A 20270-nucleotide genomic window follows, 5' to 3' on the forward strand; every position below is an offset into this window, starting at 1 on the left:
CCGGACAGTCCATACTTATTCAGATTTAGGAGAAGTATCCCTTGACTTCTAGGGTGTGTATGATAAGCAAATCGTATACAATAAACAAACTGAATCTTTTAATATGTTACTTAATTAAAAGACATATAGCTTGTTTTCCCCCACTAAATGTGTCTCTCAACTGATAGCCATTGCAACTGTGAGGCAATTTCAAATCTTTATCTGTGTTTCTTGTTTTCTATCAGTAACAATATGTTATCTATTTCTTGAAATGTACATGAACTGTGTGAGTGGAGTGTGTATGGCGCACTGAGTTGCATTACGCAAAAATGCGCAAAGTAAAAATGATTCATTATTATCATTATTATTATCTTTTATTTTCCAATGTGCCTTTTCCTGGTGATTTACTGGCTGACTGGTTGGTTGGTTTAACACCGTGTCCACTCAGCGGCCGGTGGTCCGGACGTGGATTTTCTGGTCCCCGCCGCAGTTCTGGTCGGTGTTTCCCGTGCACGGTGTATTACATTTACTGTCATCGAGCAAGTAGGCCTCGCTGTCCAGCAACGTATTGCTGCACGTGCAACGGGCGCCCTTGGACAGGCCGGCGTACAGGTAATTGCGGTGGTAGCATCTGGACACATAGTATCAAAAAGTTTTTGTTTCTTAATTCAGGTCATTTCATTTCTAAATAACGGCCTGAAGAAACACAATTCCGCTTTTTGAGCCCTGAGTATTAAATCGTCCCACGCTACACAAAAACTGAACTTCGATGAGATGTAAATACCTTATACACCCAAGTGTTTATGACTGTTAACAACTGTTCTTTCTTCATCACTGGATACCCACCCGTCCTGCATTGCAAAATATATTCTTTCCTAAGAAACAATGATATTGCTTTGTGATTTATAGACTCCATACTAAAGATGTCTGGTCGTTCTAAACAATTCAACTGAATGTGCAAATCAGCAATTCTTCCTAACAATGAAACGATATCCGCTTCAATTCTAGAGAAAACATAACACCGTGTTTCCTATTCTCAATTATTTCTAAAGCTATTTTGTTGATAACACAAAGAAAACAAAATTTGACAACCTATATCTCCCTGTCTCACCCCTTTTTTGTCACTGTCACTGGTCCCGAAACCTGGACTGGTCGTGGGGGTGATGCAATGCTGAACGCATCACCAACATTCTCCATTTCAGTCGGTCGTGTGATAGGGCCGGAGTTTCGGCAAAGCTCCTCTCAGTCCACTCAGTGATGTCTGCCTATTTTACTTCTTTCGCTGTCTGCCCGTCACATCTTGTCACGTAGTTATAGATCTTAATTTGTCCTTCTGGTGGATTTTCTGACTTATTCATGTGCTATGTTGTCCTTGTAGGAGATGCCAGGAAGACTTCTGAAGCATTTCATTTACACTGTGAGAGTCCAGGACGAAGATGCATAATGCTAAGAAAACAGAGAGAACCAGTGCATGCTGGAGCATCAACTTTGTTCTGGGTTGATGTTCTTGTCTCTCCATATGGCATCCAGTCTTGCTTGTGCTGTTGCAGTCTGCGCAGCTCTTGCTGGTAATTTGATCTTGGACCCTTCTTCACTGATGACGGTGTATAGGTACTTGAACTACTTCACTATTTCCAGGAGTTGTCCGCTGACACTGATCTTGGTCTTCATCGGGTGCTTGCTGATTACAGGATTCATTTGCCTGATGTTCATAAATTTCCCTGCGTTATTCTGTCCAGTTTTTCACAGTGTCTTCCCCCCCCCCCCCTTTTTTTTTCCTTTCTTTTTTTGCAAGCCATGATATCTGTCAGGCCAACTGCGCTTCTCATTCCTGGTTTAATATTGTTGGACACAGTTCTATACAACTGAACAGTATACCTCTTAATCACCTCACCTCACCTCAGGCCCATAACTACAGAGTAGTCGTTGGGGGGAACCTGAGGACCGCAGACGCAACCTCCCTTCTCCATCTGTCTCTGTCAGCAGCCACCGGCAGCAGCTCACGTGTATGGAGTCCGGTCCATTCTTTGATGTTCTCATGCCAGTTCTTCCGCTGTCTTCCTCTTCTTCTCCCGCCCTCGATGGTGCCTTGCATGATTGTTTTGGACAGACTGGTGTATCGAGTGTTGTGCCCAAACCATATCAGCTTGCGTCTCTTCACAGTTGAAAGGAGAGGTTCCTGAGGTCCAGTAAGGTTCTCAATTCTGCTCATTGGTCCTGTGCTCGATCCAGGAAATTTGAAGGAGCTTCCTCAGGCATTTGTTCTCGAAAGCCTGGATCTTCCTTTCATTAAAGGCAGGCTACATACATTTTCTTGACATCAATAAACACAGAATAATATTTTCGATTATTGACTACTTGTTTTTAAATTGCAGCTGAAAGAGTGACTGTATGTTCCACTGTTGAACAATCTTATTGAAACCAAGTTTGGAATACACCAGTAACGCCATCTGCATTGATCGAGAGAAACAGGAGAGACTGTGATGAGAGAGAGAGAGAGAGAGAGAGAGAGAGAGAGAGAGAGAGAGAGAGAGAGAGAAGCGTCTTCATAAATAAGACAGCTACAAATATCGCATACCGATATCTATCATTCTGCCGATGCTTATGATCAGCCACACCCCTCCACCCACATAATCCCCCGCCCACTCCAACCCCCCAACCCCCACGCCCCCGCCCCGCCCCCCACACGCAAACACAACATAATCAGGTTGATCACATATTTTCACTACGCTTCCACATGCGAGTCTACAAACCTCAATTCCATTTCTAGTCTGTTTTGCTTTCAGAATACATTATGCATGACATGCAGTCAAAATCATACCATCCTAATAATAATCGAGGTTAAGATACATTAGACACACACAACAACAACAACATAACGACAACCCCCAACCCCCAACCCCGTAAAAAAACAAAAACAAAAACATAAAATCCCACAAAGAACACATACAGCAACATTATATAACTGGGTATGGCTGTGGCTTTTTGTAAAACGAAATGCAGACCTGAATGCAGACACAATCGTGGCAACGCCGTCCTCTTTCAGATACTGAGACACGCTCTGAATAATAGTTTGAAACATGTATGATTGAATTTCCTCTATATCTATTCAATTATTTATTCATTTATTCATTTATCTGTTTATTCAGTCCTGTAGTAATTCACCAACGACGTTATTAATTAATGAATGATTTCATCAATGTATGTATTCATATATATATATATATATATATATATATATATATATATAATTATCTTAGTATCTATGTACTTACTCATGTATTCATTTATCAGTTTAACAGCCTACCTGTCCACGCAGAAGTCCACAGTCATGGTCCTGCCGAGGAGCAGCATTTCGTTCTCCTTCAGGTCCTGCGATACCTTGTTGGTCCTTTCTAAAAAGCAACCCACGTACTTGGACGCCGTTCCTGCATAAAAAACGGGACACATTTTTATGTGAACTGTGACACGTGTTTTCATTGTTCAATACGTGTTTTCATCGCTCATGCGATACAGGGACCCGTGATGATCGACCACTAGTGACCTTCACGTTTGCTCAAGTTCATCCAGGAAAGGCTATGCTTAATTAAGAAACCCTCCAACTGTTTCCGGCTGCAAATTGCCGGACTGACAGGAGGGCTCTGTAGAGATGGTCAACATTATATAAAAAGTGAGTATTTTGTTTCTGACCAAGATTTAAAAATCAAATACGTGGTCGACCTTTTTTTCTTACAGAAAGGACAATTGTTCAACTTTCAGGTGCAATAGAAAAAAGGACAACAGATTTACTGGCAAAGAAGGAGAAGGGATAACAGGAACTTTCAATGATACTGAAAAGGAAATTCGGACATCCAAAGGGCAGCGTACTTTCTTTCATGTAGGCTAATTCAAATTCAAAACCACTTCATTGATCCACATGGAAATTAACGTGTGCAATCAGACTCGTTGTAAATAGCAACATAAAAGGAATATGCACACCGTAAAAAAGTCAAATAAAAACTCACAGTAACTGACGATAGACTAAAACAAACGATACATCCACACACATACGCGCATGGTAAGACTAATTAGGTATTGCACAATATTAAAAAAACCCACCCAAAACAACAAAAAACATCCAGCTTATGTATAAAACCAGACACATACACACACATATATATATATATTTACGAGGGTGGATCATAATGTCATCGGTCTCACCAACAAAGTTTGGATGGGGAAACTTGACTCTTTCCTATATTTCAGTTTTGTTTCCCCTGATTCCAATGCACTGTCTGGTGGTGGTCAAGCACTGCTATCCCGGCATTGATGATGGTTGCATCTTGCTCCTCTAAAAATGCCTCAATGGCATGAATAACGCCATAATCAATCCCAAAACGGCGCCGACGAAAATGGTATTTCAGTCTGGGAAACAGGAAAAAGTCAGATAGAGAGGGGATGGGGCAACAACTGGCAGCTTCATCCATTGCGCAGTGTGAACTGGTGCATCGGCCTGAAGTAAATGGGCCCTTCTCGGGGCTTTCCACAGTTTTTTCTTTGACGTCTCCATTAACAAGGTGCAGTTATGGGGCGTAGTAATCTCCTGTGATGGTGTGACCCATTTGCAGGTAGTATATCATTATGATTCCCTCGCAATCCCAGAAAACAAAAGTCACGACCTTTCCAACAGATTTTACCTGTTTGAATTTCTTTGGAGGGGGAGAACTAAGGTGCTTCCTTTGCTTGCTTTGCATTTTTGATTCAAGATCAAAGTGGTGAGCTTACTTTTCATCTTGACTGACAATTCTCCCAAAGAAATTTGCTGGGTCGGCCCCGAAATGAGCCAGAAGTTTCAATCTGGCCAGCATCTGATCTGGCGTCAGCATTCTGGGCACCCATCTTGCAAACAGCTTACTAATCTGTAGGATGCCAGTCAAAGCCAGCTGCACTGAACCATGGCTGATGCTCCAAGTGTTGGCTGTTTGTGCGGTAGACAAACGCCTGTCATCCAAGACCATATGGTGAACGGCTCCCACTTGATGATATGTGACGGTCGGACCTTGGGTCATCTGCTGTGCTCTAACTGCCCCGCTTCAAGTCAGGTGCCCAATTCTTGACTGTTGAATAAGAAGGGTGGTCGTCACCAAGTGTCTGTATCATGTTTTCATGGACGGTCTTGGGTGTCATGTCCTTTTTATGCAAATACTTGATTGCCCCACGGGCTTCCTTTTTGTTCATATCAACTTTTTCGCTACCCTTAGCTACTTTCAAACAGCCTCAGATGGAAACAAACACAAACAAGTACTTGTAACATTGTGAATAACCTTTGAAGATAGTCTAGTGTATGGATGGGCACATGTTTTACAGTATGTGCCATTGTTTCTGGGTAAGGCTGAGAACTTTTTTGATCTATCCACGTATATATATATATATATATATATATATATATATATATATATATATATATATGTGTGTGTGTGTGTGTGTGTGTGTGCACGTGTTTTACAGTAAGTGCCATTGTTTCTGGGTAAGGCTGAGAACTTCTTGAACTACCCACGTATATATATATATATATATATATATATATATATATATATATATATATATATATATACACACACACACACACACACACACACACATATATATATATATATATATATATATATATATATATATATATATATATATATATGAACGAATCTCTCATTTCTGGTGTCTTTCCTACTGAATTTAAAACAGACATACTGAAACCTGAACTGAAGAAAACAAACCTGGACCCCAACGACTTGAAAAAGTACAGACCCATCTCTAACTTGTCATACCTCTCCAAACTTCATGAACGACTCGTGCTCCATCAACTTTTCTCTCATTTGACCTCTCACTCACTACTCAGTGATCACCAGTCTGCTTACAGGCCTGGGCACTGCACAGAGACCGTTCTTCTACGCATTGTATATGATCTGCTGAATTCTCTAGACCAAGACAAAATTTCTGTTCTTCTGTTTTTGGACCTTTCTGCAGCCTTCGATACGATAGATCACGATATTCTTCTTTCACGTTTGAATCAAACTTTTGGCATTACAAGCACTGCCCTTAACTGGTTTCGATCTTATATCTCTGACAGAAAGCAAATTGTCCTTGTAAACGGAAATAGATCTTCTGAATCGACTCTTAATTTCGGCGTTCCCCAAGGCTTTGTGCTGGGCTCAGTGCTTTTCATACTCTACACCACTCCACGCACACCTCTCATTGACACTTATTACATCTGTCATGTAATGTATGCTAATGATACTCAAATAAACATTCTGATTCCCCTCCATATTATGAACATCTTATTCAAACTCTCCAAGACTGTGTCACAGTAGTGAAAAACTGGATGACAGAAAACAAACTGAAACTAAACGATGATAAGACTGAAGCCCTCAGACTCCTTCCTCCATCAGCAGATGCCACTTCTCTGCCTTCCACTGTCGATCTCGTAAACTTTTCAATCTCATTCTCTGATCATGTCCGTGACCTTGGCTTTTTCGTCGATAAAAATCTTTCCATGCAGTATTACATCAGCAAAACATGTCAAATAGCCTACTTTGAACTCCATACGCCACTGCTTCACACACGACGCAACCGAAACACTAGTTAACTAGTTCATGCATACTCTCTAGATTAGACTGTTGCAACTCTCTTGTCATCGGTTGTCCGCAAAGAACTCTTCAGACCATTACAGGAGGTACAAAACTCCGCCGCTAAATTGGTGTTTAAAGCAAAAAGATCCGCACACTGTATACCCCTTCTAAAAGAGTCACACTGGTTACCCATACAGCAAACAATCAAATACAAAGCTGCCTGTCTCTTCTACCATGTCATATCTGGAACTGCACCCTCATACCTCTCTGACATCTTTCAAATCTATGTACCTTCCCGTTCTCGTCGCTCTTGCCGATGATAGAACTTTCCGAGTCTCAAAATACAAAAGAGAGCAGCACGGTGGTCGAGCCTTTTCATCATCTGCTGTTCAAATATGGAACTCTTTGCCTCACCACGTCCGTCACAGCCCCTCACTGCCTTCCTTTAAATCTAACCTCAAGACTTTCCTCTTCCAGCAGCATTTCCGCTAGACCCTCTCTCATACATGGAAATAGTTGATTGTGTAGATATATTTGAAACGCTGCGTGTGCGTCGAATGTATGTATGTATGGATGTATGTATGTATGTATGGATGGATGGATGATGGATGTTTGTATTGTACGTACGAGTTTGTATGCGCATATATATGTTTATTGTGCATGATTGTGAGTTGAAGACTGAGTGTGTTTCGTATGCGTGTGTGTGTGTGGATTGTAAAGCGCTTTGTGCAATTAGGAAAGCGCTGATAAATGTCCAGTTGGGATTATCATAATCATCATCATCATCACTAATTATATGTTAATATGTATGCAGAAATATGTATATATAGTACACACAGAGAGAAACGGATGGAGATAAACAGAGAGAGACAGAGATCAAAAGACAGAGAGGAGGAGACTCGGAGACAAGGGCAGACAGACAAAGACAGATGAATGCAGACAGACAGACAGAGATGTGGACTTACTTCCAGTGAGCTCATCGGTCTTTTTGCAGGAAACACTCAACTCCTGGTGTTCCAAGAAATCCACGTTGTCCCAGTTTACTGAACCGTACCCCTGTCCACAAACATCGACATTGTTTTTTGCCATCATGGTTCAAACACTGTTTTAATTTACTTCAGACGTTTCTTTTGATGCTTAAGGTCCCAAAGCCTTTTACGGCCAACGAGGGCGTTGGTCATGGCACACCAACACAGGGCCCGATCCTCTCCTCCAACCGTTTTATCCTGCCCCTGACCCTAGTCAGTTACCCCATTCACACGTGGGTTGAGTGAGGAATATTGGAGTAAAGTGCCATTCCCAATGGAAACGGGGCGTCGATTCCTGATCATTGGTGAACACTGAATTAGAAATCCAACGAATAAAAAAAATGTCATGACCAAATACGCTGGAAAAATAAAACTTTGATACGGTACAAAACCAAACCCTTATCTCCAAAGCATAAAAAACCAGTGGGGTTTGATATCAGTTAATTATAATGGAATCTTGTCAGTAGAAGAAATCCAGACAGAGTACCCCCAAAACTCAGCCAGCACCAGATGCAGTATAACACAGAGATTACTGCACTTCATGCAGTCAGTTGATTGTGCTGGTATATTTGTGTGGTAGTTTGGCGAAATGAGGTGTGACTTGAGTGATGCTTTCTTTACCTTTGATGATTTGATTCCAGGGCAGCTTGGGGTCGTTGGTATCGGCTTCTTTTCCTGTGTGACAACACAAAACACTGAGGGTGCAGTGGTGATCATATATATCACCATCTTTCTCATGCACATTATTGTTATCACCATAGCATCATAATATTCATCCTTCCCTCATTCATTGGTCATTCATATTACAAAAAATAGCGGCCGCAACAACAAATAGCAGCAGCAACAACTATTACTACTGCTATTACTGCCCCATCTACTACTACCACTGCTACTGCAACAACTATTATTATCATCATACAATTATAATCTGTGTTGATATATGCATGTATGCACACACACACACACACACACACACACACACACACACACACACACACACACACACACACATACAAACAAACACACACACACACACACACATATATATATATATATATATATATATATGTATATATATTTCCACATATATGTATACATATATGTATATATATAATTGAGTGCGGACTAGCTCTCTCGATTGTTAGTCGATTGTTTTGTCCCTGTCTTTTTAATCAAGTCAGTTTTTTTACAGACTGATTCACGATGGACTCGTCTTTTACGTGGTTGTTTTATACCGCTCCATGTGCCTTCAAACTGTTTGTTTGGACATTTTTACTGTGGGCGTCGAATATTAATCACCGTCTGCCATTGCTGGAGTATGGCCAACAAGCAGAGTGTTCAGTGGTAAACATCAATACTGCACGCGCCTCGCCATGCAAGTATTCTCGATATCAGCTGCTTGCGTTGGATCAGTACACACACACTGTGATACCACGTCTTAACCTTCGCTGGCTATCGTGGGTCGTACACGACCCAGAAGGGTACAAAAACGCAAATACCTATGCCAATTCTTAATATTTTTCTACGAAATTTCAGAAATGCTTCCTACACCTAAAAGGCCAACTTTTTTCAAAAAATGAAAAAAAATCATTAATTAGTTAATGAGTAATTAAAGGTGGCATTTTAACTACACACGGACACTTGTGTGGGTCGTGTATGACCCATGCTTTTTAAAGAGGAAAAAACGTGGTCACCCCTCGAAAGCTCGTGTGGGTCATGCATGACCCATACCTTTTTTAATAGTGATTTCAGAAGGTTTAATTTGCAATTAGTGAAGGACAATAAAGTAGTTTTACTTTCAACAGCCTCACTACCCCACTAATCTCCAACTACCCCCCCCCCCCTCCCCGCCCCGTCCCTTTCGCCTGTCTTCAGCCATAACCCCCTTCCATCCCTTTCTCTAACAGCATGTACCTGTGTGACTGAATATCTTTGATTGTGCGTGTATAGGATGCTATGAGTCATCTCTCTATCTCTGTGCCTCGCTGTCTGTCTGTTTGTCTCTCTCTCTGTCTCAGTCTCTCTCTGTGTCTCAGTCTCTCTCTCTCTCTCTATCTCTGTGTGCATAAGTAGGGTTTGTATGTATGTGCCTGTGGTGTTTTGCGTTTGTGTGTGTGATCAGTTGTGTGTGTGTGTGTGTGTGTGTGTGTGTGTGTGTGAATGCGTGAGCATGTGTTTCTTCTGAGTGTATGTGTTTGTGTGAGTCTGTGTGTGTGTGTGCGAGAGCTTGTGTGTGTAATCAGTTGTTGCGATATGTTTTCCTTTTCTATATTTTGTTATAAGCTTTGGAGGAATATACAGGGTTTTGTCTCTTTACAAAGTATGGGTCGTGCACGACCCACACAAGCTTTGGAGGAATATTAAGGTTTTTGTCTCTTTAAAGGTATGGGCCATCAATATCGTCGGCGAAACGTAAGTTGGTGACTGCTCTGCCTCCGATGTTGACTGTTCCTTTGTGGTCTTCAAGTGCATCAGTCATGATTCTTTCCAGGATGATGTTGAAGAGAGTTGGTGAGAGCAAACAGCTTTGCCTCACTCCGACTGTGGTTCTGAACCAGTCCCCTATGTTACTGTTGAAGTAGACTGCGCTGGTGGCTTTGTCGTAGAGGTTCTGTATCACTCGGGTCAGGTTGGCATTGATGTTATACAACCTCATGGTGGCCCATAAAGCTGCATGGACCACCTTGATAAAACCTCTAGAGCCTATGGCATGCAGATCAGTGCAAAGAAGACCAAACTGATGACCAACAACACCAATGGCATCAGCACTGACATAAGAGTGGATCGTCAGAAGCTAGAAACTGTCCACAACTTTAAATACCTGGGAGCAATTGTGACAAATGAGGGATCCAAACCCGAAGTACTCTCCAGGATTGCACAGGCGACAGCAGCACTCACAAAACTGAGGTACATCTGGAACGACCGGAACACTGCACTCGGCTCAAAGATCAGACTGATGCGTACCCTGGTAACATCAATACTCTTGTATGGGTGTGAATCGTGGACCTTAATAGCTGAAATAGAAAAGAGAATACAGTCCACTGAGATGAGATGCTTTCGAAGACTCTGGGCATCTCCTACAAAGATCATATCACGAACGAAGAAGTTCGAAACAGAATCAGGCAAGTCATTGGGCCCTACGAAGACCTGCTGACCTTGGTCAAGAGACGCAAGCTCAAATGGCATGGCCATGTCACGAGATCATCAGGGCTTGCCAAGACATTCCTGCAGGGCACAGTGCAAGGGGGAAGAAGGAGAGGTAGACAGAGGAAGAGATGCTGGTTGCCAGATCACCTGTGGCGCCCCAACGGTCCACAAGACTACGGGATAGGTGAAGGTGAAAGGTATGGGTCGTGGACGACCCACATGAGCTTCCGTGTGTAGTCAAAAGCGACAGCAGTATGGGTCGTGGACGACCCACATGAGCTTCCGTGTGTAGTCAAAAGCGACAGCCAGCGAAGGCTAAGGACTTAAACATTGGTGACAACCTCCCCCGAAAAAAAACACACAAAAAAACAAAACCAAACCCCCCCCCCCAAAAAAAAAAAAAAAAAAAAAAACCCATCTCGTCGGGGAGGGGCACGGAAAAGGAAAGTGATACACGTCATTCAAAGCAGTGCAAACAGTTCTGAACCCAAATCACACAAGAGGCAAAAAAAGGTGAGACACCTTTCAACCCGTCACATCTGAAACTTATGTGTGTCAATGTTCAGTCATGTCGACAGAAGGCATCTTCTATTCACGATGTAATTGTTGACAATGTTTTTGATGTTGTTATGTTAACTGAAACATGGCTGTATAAAGAGGGGGACGAATCATTCATGGAACAGCTAGCACCGCAGATATACAAATCGAAATCGTTCCCCAGACAAGTTAGAAAAGGGGGTGGTATAGCAGCTATAATGAGGAGCCATATACAAAATGTCTGGACGTTCAAAACCCTCGACAACACATCATTTGAGGGCGTAGCATTGAAGTTCGAGAGCAGTAACTATGTGTGCCATGTTATATGTGTATATAGACCTCCACCAAGTCGACATAATAAAAGTAGTATCCAGGATTTTATCACCGAATTTTCTCTTAGATAAGTACACCTTAGATGCAGGGGACTTAGTTTTAATAGGTGATTTTAACTTTCATTATGAACAGACCAACAATTCTGACATCTTACGTTTGCGTACTCTGCTCCACGACCACGGATAAAAACAACTAATAAGTGAACCCACCCACAAACATGGTTATGGACTTTGCCCGTGCTGACCACATGGCAGTCATTTTACAACATCCCTCAAACGAGAAAAACGCCTTGTAATATCGCGAAACACCAAAATGATTAATGTTGATCTTTTGCATGCTGACATCAAATCCCTTGTGCAGGAAAATCATTCAAACACATCTCCCTTCAACACCGGCCTCCGTCAGATACTGGACATGCATGCTCCTCTCTCCACTCGCCTTGTTACTGACTGTCCCTCTGCTCCCTGGATGACCGATGAACTGAGGGCCGCCAAGCGTCGGGAACGACATGCTGAGCACGTCTGGCGCTCCAACAAATTGACAGTCTTCCGTGATATACATGTCAAAGAGAGCAACACATTGAACGCTATGCAGACCACCGCAAAACGTCAACACTTTAGTGTTTCCATCTGCCAGTGTTCCACGTCCAAACAGCTATATGCTGTTTCAAACCAACTGACTAGCAAAAGCAAAGAACTGTTACTGCCAAAAGACATTCCTCCTCAGGATGTTCCTGATGCTTTTTGTACATATTTTACCGATAAAATCGCTAACATCCGACATGAAGTGGATGCTTTTCCAACAGAGGATGATGATTTATTAACATTTTTATACTACCAGAGCCTAAAATTAAAGCTATTTTGGCAGTAAAACCAGAGAATAAGTTTGATGAATTTAAAGGGGGTTTAATGACATGTTTTAGAACAATTTCTGAAAAGACTATAAGAGATTTCATTCTTTATTCTCCAAATAAAAACTGTGATTTGGATTCATTACCATCTAACATTTTAAAGATATGTCTAGATGATCTTCTCCCCTTGATCACCAGTATTGTAAACCTCTCTCTGGAGTCACGCACTGTTGATGAATCTCTCAAATTGGCTATTGTCACCCCACTTTTGAAAAAGCACAATCTGGACTCGAATCAACTAAAGAACTATCGACCTGTGTCTAATCTGTCATTCATTTCTAAAATTATTGAGAAAGTTGTGTTACAGCACTTACAGGAACATCTAGAGAAAAATGGTCTGCTCGAAATTTATCAGCCGATCGAAAAACAACAACACAGCACAGAAACAGCTCTTCTCTCTGTTACAGACAGTCTTTTCACAAATACAGACAAAAAACTTGTATCCTTAGTGGCATTCCTAGATCTGTCAGCAATATTTGATACAAATGACTACCAAATTCTCATCAACCGTCTAACCTTTGGCATTCGATCTACTGCTTTAAAATGGTTTTCATCATATCTTTCAAACCGTCAGCTCTGCGTTAAAGTAAATCATACCACTTCTAAGGTTACCCCTCTTGTAGCTGGTGTCCCTCAGGGATCGGTGCTGGGACCTATTTTATTCGCTTTATATACTCAGCCTTTGTCTGACATCATCAAAAACCATTCACTTGATTACCATAAGTATGCTGATGACACTGAGTTGCAAAAAGCCGCTCCATCATCTGACTTCAAAACAGTCATTAATGAGACGGAAGCCTGTGTGGCTGATGTAAAGGTGTGGATGGACAGAAACAAGCTAAAACCTAACGGAGAGAAAACCGAGCTCTTCGCTGAATGAGACCGAGCTCATCTCAATGAAATAAAAAAGTTACATTTCAAACATCAGCTAAATACCTAGGTGTACATACTGATCAGACCTTGACCATGGCTGACCACATTTCATCCCTGTGTCGCTCATGCAATTTTCATCTTCGCAGACTAGCCTCAGACAGACCATACTTAACGGAGAAAAACATGGCTCAGTTGGTTTCCTCTTTTGTCCTGTCCAGACTAGATTACTGCAATTCTACCTTAGCAGGTTTACCATCTTCCTCTCTTATTAGACTACAGAAAGTACATAACAATGCTGCACGACTTGTCCTAGCAAAAAAAGAAAGATGATCATGAAACACCTTTTTTGCATAAGGTACACTGGCTTCCTATAGAGTCGCGCATTCACTATAAACAAGCGACACTTGCCTTCCGACATTTTGATGAATCCCTTCCCCCGTATCTCTCCTCTGTGCTGGAACCGTACGAACCATGTAGAACGCTAAGATCCAGCTGTGAACTGTTAAGGAAAGGTCTTTTAGGGCTCATGAACCCCAAATTTGGAATTATTTGCCATCGTCACTCAGAAATGCTCCTGATCTCCAGACCTTCAAGCCAGATCTGGAAACGCACCTTTTCCGCAAACATTTCTGTACTCAGCACGATGGATAGTCCAAAGTCTGTTCGCCACATGGAGTTTTATGCTAGAGATATTTATACTCACGTAATCCTGTTTTAGTGCAGTTGATATATAATGTGTCTGGGCGAGCGCGCGCGCGCGCGTGCATGTGTGTGTGTGTGTGTGTGTGTGTGTGTGTGTGTGTGTGTGTGTGTGTATGTGTGTGTGTGTGTGCGTGCGAGTGCGAGTGTGAGTGTTCGCGCGTATGTATGTGTGTGTCTAAAAAATGTGTGTTTTTAAGGAATGTATTTCTTTTTAATCTAAGCATTATTTACTTGATATTTTTATTGTTTGGTGGATCATGCTTTTTTATTCATTCTGTGAACGCATTGGATTGAGCTGTTGTAATGTTTTATGTTATGTTTATATCTGGCTCGATAATGTAAGACGCTTTGCGCAGCATTAGTACTGGATATCGCACCATAGAAAAGTTATTAATTATTATTATTATCATTATTATTATTATTGTTATTATTATTATTATTAGAGAGAGACACACAGAGAGAGAGAGAGAGAGAGAGAGAGAGAGAGAGAGTAATTCTGTATGCAAGTCATGTGTGTGATTATTCGGGGTGTGTATGTTTATGTACATTCATGTATGTAAGTTTGTTGGTGCATCATGTCTATGTTCCAGTATTTGCATTAGTCATTTCGTGTTATCATGTCGATTTCTTTGTTTTCCTTGTCTTGACTGCTGGATGTTAAAAACACGATATGAAGAAGGATGAGGACATTGCTATGCACAAGGTAGCGTTTCTCTGTCAGATAGCACATGTAAATGGGAATGGTTACTGCCACTGCCGTCACGTGACTCCTCACAACAGCCTATTAACAGCCGAAACTACCTTCAAGCTTGACATAAAAGACGTATGATAGTCATCTTCATAACAAAAGGTTGATGGAATCCATACGTTGATACAAGTCTTTATATGAACGATAGAACGGAGAAGGATACTTATGCAATTTTCAAATGAAGCATACCCATTTTGTATTAGGAAGGAAAATAAATAGGCATTGATTACATATTTACTGTAATGTGCAGTCAAAAGAAAAAGGTAATGACAACTAATTTTCTTTCTTTTTTTTTTCTTTTTTTTTAAACAGTTAGGTTTTGTAGTTCATGGAATTAAGGTTTCATGAAAGGTGAAATGTCAGTTACTCAAAAGGAAGGGTTAATAATATGTTTACCAAAATGAGAAAAACCCAAAGAATACCTGAAAAATTGGAGGCCCATAACTCTCTTAAATGTGGTTTATAAAAATGGATCAAGTTGTATTGCAAACCGTATAAAATCAGTTTTACCAAAAATAATTAACGAAGATCAGTCAGGATTTGTATCAGGCAGGTATATTGAAGACAGTATTAGAACTACATATGACAAGTTATATTATTTAGAAGAAAAAAAACCCTGGCCTATTAGTGACGGTTGATTTTGAAAAAAGCATTTGATTCAATTAGCTGGACATATATCAATAAATTTTTGAAAGAATTTGGTTTTGGAGAAAGCGTTTGCAAATGGATCTCTGCATTTTATAAAGACATAAAAGCATATGTAATTGTAAATGAAAAATCATCCACAAGTTTTGCAATAGAAAGAGGCTGTCGTCAAGGAGACCCAATATCTCCGTACCTGTTTGCATTATGTGCTGAAATATTAGCAAATATGATAAGAGAAGATAAAGATATAAAAGGTGTGAGGATAGCAGACACAGAATTTAAGATAAATTGATTTGATGATTACACGACATTTACTTTAGAAGGTTATGATACACGACGTTTACTTTAGAAGAAAATAGAAATTCACACGAAAAACGATTTGAAATCCTTAACGAATTTGATGATATATGTGGACTGATACTGAATTACGAAAAAAAACCGTTAAATGTGTGGTAAGTCTGCAAAACAAAACAAAACAAAAACAAAACAAAACAAAACAAAACCAAAAAAACCAAAAAAAACCTCTACAGTCAAAATTTCAATTCGCAAAAACATGGAATGGAAACCAAGAAGATTTAAAATACTTGGACTCTGGTTTACAAACGATCTTTCACAAGTTACAGAAATAAATTCAGAAGATAAGTACCTTGAAATTAAAAACCTATTTTAGAATATGGTCACAAAGAACCATCACTCCTGCGGGAAGAGTTGCTGTACTCAAATCATTAATCCTATCAAAATTAATATACCTTTGGATTCTACTTCCAAACCCACCAGACAGTCATATAAAAAATCACAAAAAATGTGTTATGAATCTGTATGGGAGAAAAAAACTGACAAAATTAAAAGAAAATATTCTGTTCATAATACTGAGAAAGGGAGAATAGGAATTCCAAACATAAAAGTATACATAAATGCATTAAAAGTAGCGTGGATCAGAAAGATAATTAAAGGGACCCCAAAGTGGATGGAGATTATGCGAACTCTAAACCCCGACGTAAATGATCTCCATAAATTTGGTCCGAAATTGTCTGAGAAGAGCAAATTCAACGCATTTTGGAAATATGTTTTTTTTCAGCATATACAAATTTTGCAAAAAGTCAATTTAAAAAATGAGTTTTTTGTTGGTTTTTTTGTTGTTGTTTTTTTGTGCTGCCCCATCATCTGCACCGTTTCAGTAGCATTACTTCCACGCCGCTCATTTAGATTCCGCCATACACGGCCACATCCGGATTCGTCTGTCACAGTTCCACGTCGGCATTCTGCAGGGAACCATCGATGTTAGGTCGCCAGGAGGCCACACACCAGAGGAGACCCTGCACTGCTGCTGAGTCACTTCGGTGGTGTTCAGTGGTGCCTGTTCTGATTTAACGTACTTTGGACACCACCTACTAAGCCCTCTACTAACGACAATAATGGCTTAATCACGGAGCCAGACTGAGTGAGCGTCCCTCCCAGAGTGGAGACCGCCACCACGTCACTCAAACAACAGCCACCCCATGAATCTGCCGACATTGACAGGACTCACCCCAAGCACAGAAGTGGAGGGGTATCGAAACTAAGGTCACCATGAGAGCAGGGCATGAAAGGCCACAGTCTTTAAGACTGTTTTGTTTACACTGATGATGATGAAGGAGGAGGAGGATGACGATAACGATACTGCTATGGAGGTCCATTTTGGTTTGGGACTGCGTAACAAGGCTGTACTCTACGCTTCCTGTCATAATGATATCCCGGCGTTAACCAGGCCCAAGAGATACAGACACTTGCAGTGTTGGTCAGGTAATTAGAGCAACACACCTAAAGAAGCATCCTTGAAGTGGATGACACTCCACTGTGTGGTCCCAGTCTCCCCATTTAAGCCTACAGCACACTCATCTCTGGGTAGGAGCCGGCCACGGGCCGAAAAACCCACCTCCGCTGGGATTCGAATCCGCGTCCTCCCAGCCGTCAGTCCGCGACGCTAACCACTTCGCCACGGTGGCTGGTGGTAATGAATTATTAGCTGAACCGATATTTCATAATGATAAATTCAAGATTAATCCGAATGTTGTCAATCAAAGGACATAGGTGTACAACAATATTATTTTAGAGAAAAATCTTGTGAATAGCAATGGGAAGTTCTAAACTTATGGAGAATTGTTAGACAAATTCAGGATCAATGCACTTCTTTTTTTCCCCCTTTTTTTAATACATAAATTGCCTTAAATCAGTTAGAGTCAAAAGAAAAACAGCATAAAGATATCTGACAATAACAGTGACTCTTTTACAAAAGCAGTACAGTTGTTACTCAGTGTGAGAAAAGGATCTAGAACATATTACAACATTTTACTTGAGGAAACAGAAATATTTGAAACAAGAGAGGCAAGGCCTTCAAGACTCACTTGTGATACACTTTAAAAAAAAAATCTAATTGTTAAAATGTGTTCTGTATTTGTTATTATAAAGCTTCGCGTTAAAAAAAAAGGAAAAAAAAAAAGTCCTAACCAGATTCGAACCCCGCGTGTTCGGGTGAGAAGAAACTGCCTTATCCATTACACTATCGTGGCTCCTTAACTGACGTTCTAAAATTTAACATTTGAACATACTTTTTTTAAAGGTCGATAAATCATTTGCGGTATTCGCAGTGAGAACGCTGTTTAAATTATATTATTCTGCTGTATCTTGGGCATTCAAAAAATCTTTAAGGGCAATTCTTTTTAATGGCTATCACGGCAATCACACTGCAACATTTAGCCGTTTTCACTAGATCTAGATAGATGTACAAGTTTAGTTACACCCGCCGGGAATGTAGTACGACACGGTCGATTCAATTTCTCTTTTATGTTCATTCTAGTTTTATAGCTTTAAAGTTGATATGAAAATTTAGTATTTTGTTAAACTAATAACATGTAGAGCCAAGTACAAGTACTTCTAAACGTCGTAAGAAGTGAAAAGGACTTCATTTTGAGAAAAGTCAAGACTGGAAATTTTTTCGTTTCATCGTGATCAGTTCAAGGGTATTAACTCGCATGGTTTACAATTTTTAACTGTGAATTCCGACTGATTCTGTGGATATTTTTATGGCAGTTTGGGGCATAATCCAGTAAGTGATGAGGCGTTCACAAATCTTTCTCTGAATAAATATTTAACGGTCTCCTTCTTCAACTTTCCATCACATGTTATCGTGTATTGTCCATTGAATATAGGACTGAACGGGCAGGTCAACAACTTGAAACAAAATGGTGTCGTTCGCGTTCGCGTTCGCGAAGAATATGAGCACGCGCTTTGAATGTGTATAAATATGTGTACGCAATTGATTTTTGCCCATGACCTTCAGGGCTCAGCCAACAGATCCGTAAAGTCCACTCGTCGTATTGATTTTAGTATTTTCGGAAAAAGACCACTTGGGCTAATGAACATAGTGAAAGCCCTGTACACTGAGAGTAAAACACACAAGCTTTTTATGTATTCAGTATAATTTCAAAATGCAATGTTTAAGATGCGAAAGATCAGTTTAAAGCAAATTAAGTCCCCTAGCATTAATTACAGAGTAATTTCTCTTTTTTACTATCTGCACCAAAACATTTGCAAAATAAATAAAACTTCCATGCTTAGCAAAACAAGTTCCTGTTTGAACAAAAAATGATAATAATGACTGCTCTTGTTGTTGTGTCAGAATATCAGATCAAAGTGCCACGTTTAGAGAATACAAAAAATATAAATATAACAGTATATGCAGTTTGCATATAATTAGGCTTCATTTTTTATTTTTTTGTGCCCATCCCAGAGGTGCAATATTGTTTTAAACAAGATGACTGGAAAGAACTGAATTTTTCCTATTTTTATGCCTAATTTGGTGTCAGCTGACAAAGTATTTACGGAGAAAATGGCAATGTTAAAGTTTACCACGGACACACACACACACACACACACACACACACACACACACACTCAACCGAACACCGGGTTAAAACATAGACTCACTTTGTTTACCCAAGTGAGTCAATAAAACCGTTTGTAAACTGGGATCAAAAATTAGATATACAGACGGACTGGGAAGTAACAAAAATATATTACAGAATCTTGGTGAATAACAGCATATTTTTAAAAAAATGGGTATTGCAGAGAGCGACAGGTGCAATTTCTGTGACAATGAGAAAGATGCAATTGAACACTACCTATACAGTTGTTACGCTCAATCCTTTTGGGAAGTAAAAAATGTACACATATTAACAGATTATTGTTTGACATTGATCTGATTCTATTTGGTACAAACGGAATCGTTGCAACCGATGAAGTATTGGACTTAATCATTCTACATGGGAAGGTTTTGTTTTTTTAATATACATAAGCGCAGACTAAACAAAAGAAAACCAAATATACAAATGTCTCAGAAAAAAAATTAAGTGAACAGTACAAGTTTGAAAAATATATTAATTATCTTCAAATGAATAACCTCGAATTCCAGAGGAAATGGTTCCCATACACCGGTATCTTTGAAACATGAATCTCATTAATAATTATAAGGATGGACAGCTTTACTGTAGTAGGGTTCGGAACAAGCAGTTATTTCATTAGATATCAAAATTGTATTCTGTTTTGAAAGTAATGATGAACTCTGATTGAAATTCCAGCATATTTTGTGCAGGTATATCCCGGAGTTATTGATGATTTATCAATTTAATTATTGACTTATTTATCAGTGCAGATCCTTTTGAACGGGTCCACAGTCATTGAGGAGCATTCACTGTTTGTATGGCTATGTGTCCCTTTTTCTATTC

General features: G+C 40.1%; 1 protein-coding gene across 1 annotated transcript in view; it reads right to left on the minus strand.

The window, feature by feature from the left end:
• Positions 1-423: 423 nt before the first annotated feature.
• The window catches only part of LOC143286665 (cell surface hyaluronidase CEMIP2-like), a 104366-nt gene continuing 84519 nt past the window's right edge, over positions 424-20270 (minus strand). The window contains 3 exon segments of the mRNA XM_076594301.1: positions 424-610; positions 3287-3407; positions 8234-8287. Of these exon segments, the coding sequence (XP_076450416.1) occupies positions 424-610; positions 3287-3407; positions 8234-8287 (362 nt within the window).

This window comes from Babylonia areolata, chromosome 10, assembly GCF_041734735.1.
Source record: "Babylonia areolata isolate BAREFJ2019XMU chromosome 10, ASM4173473v1, whole genome shotgun sequence".
Taxonomy (NCBI): domain Eukaryota; kingdom Metazoa; phylum Mollusca; class Gastropoda; order Neogastropoda; family Buccinidae; genus Babylonia; species Babylonia areolata.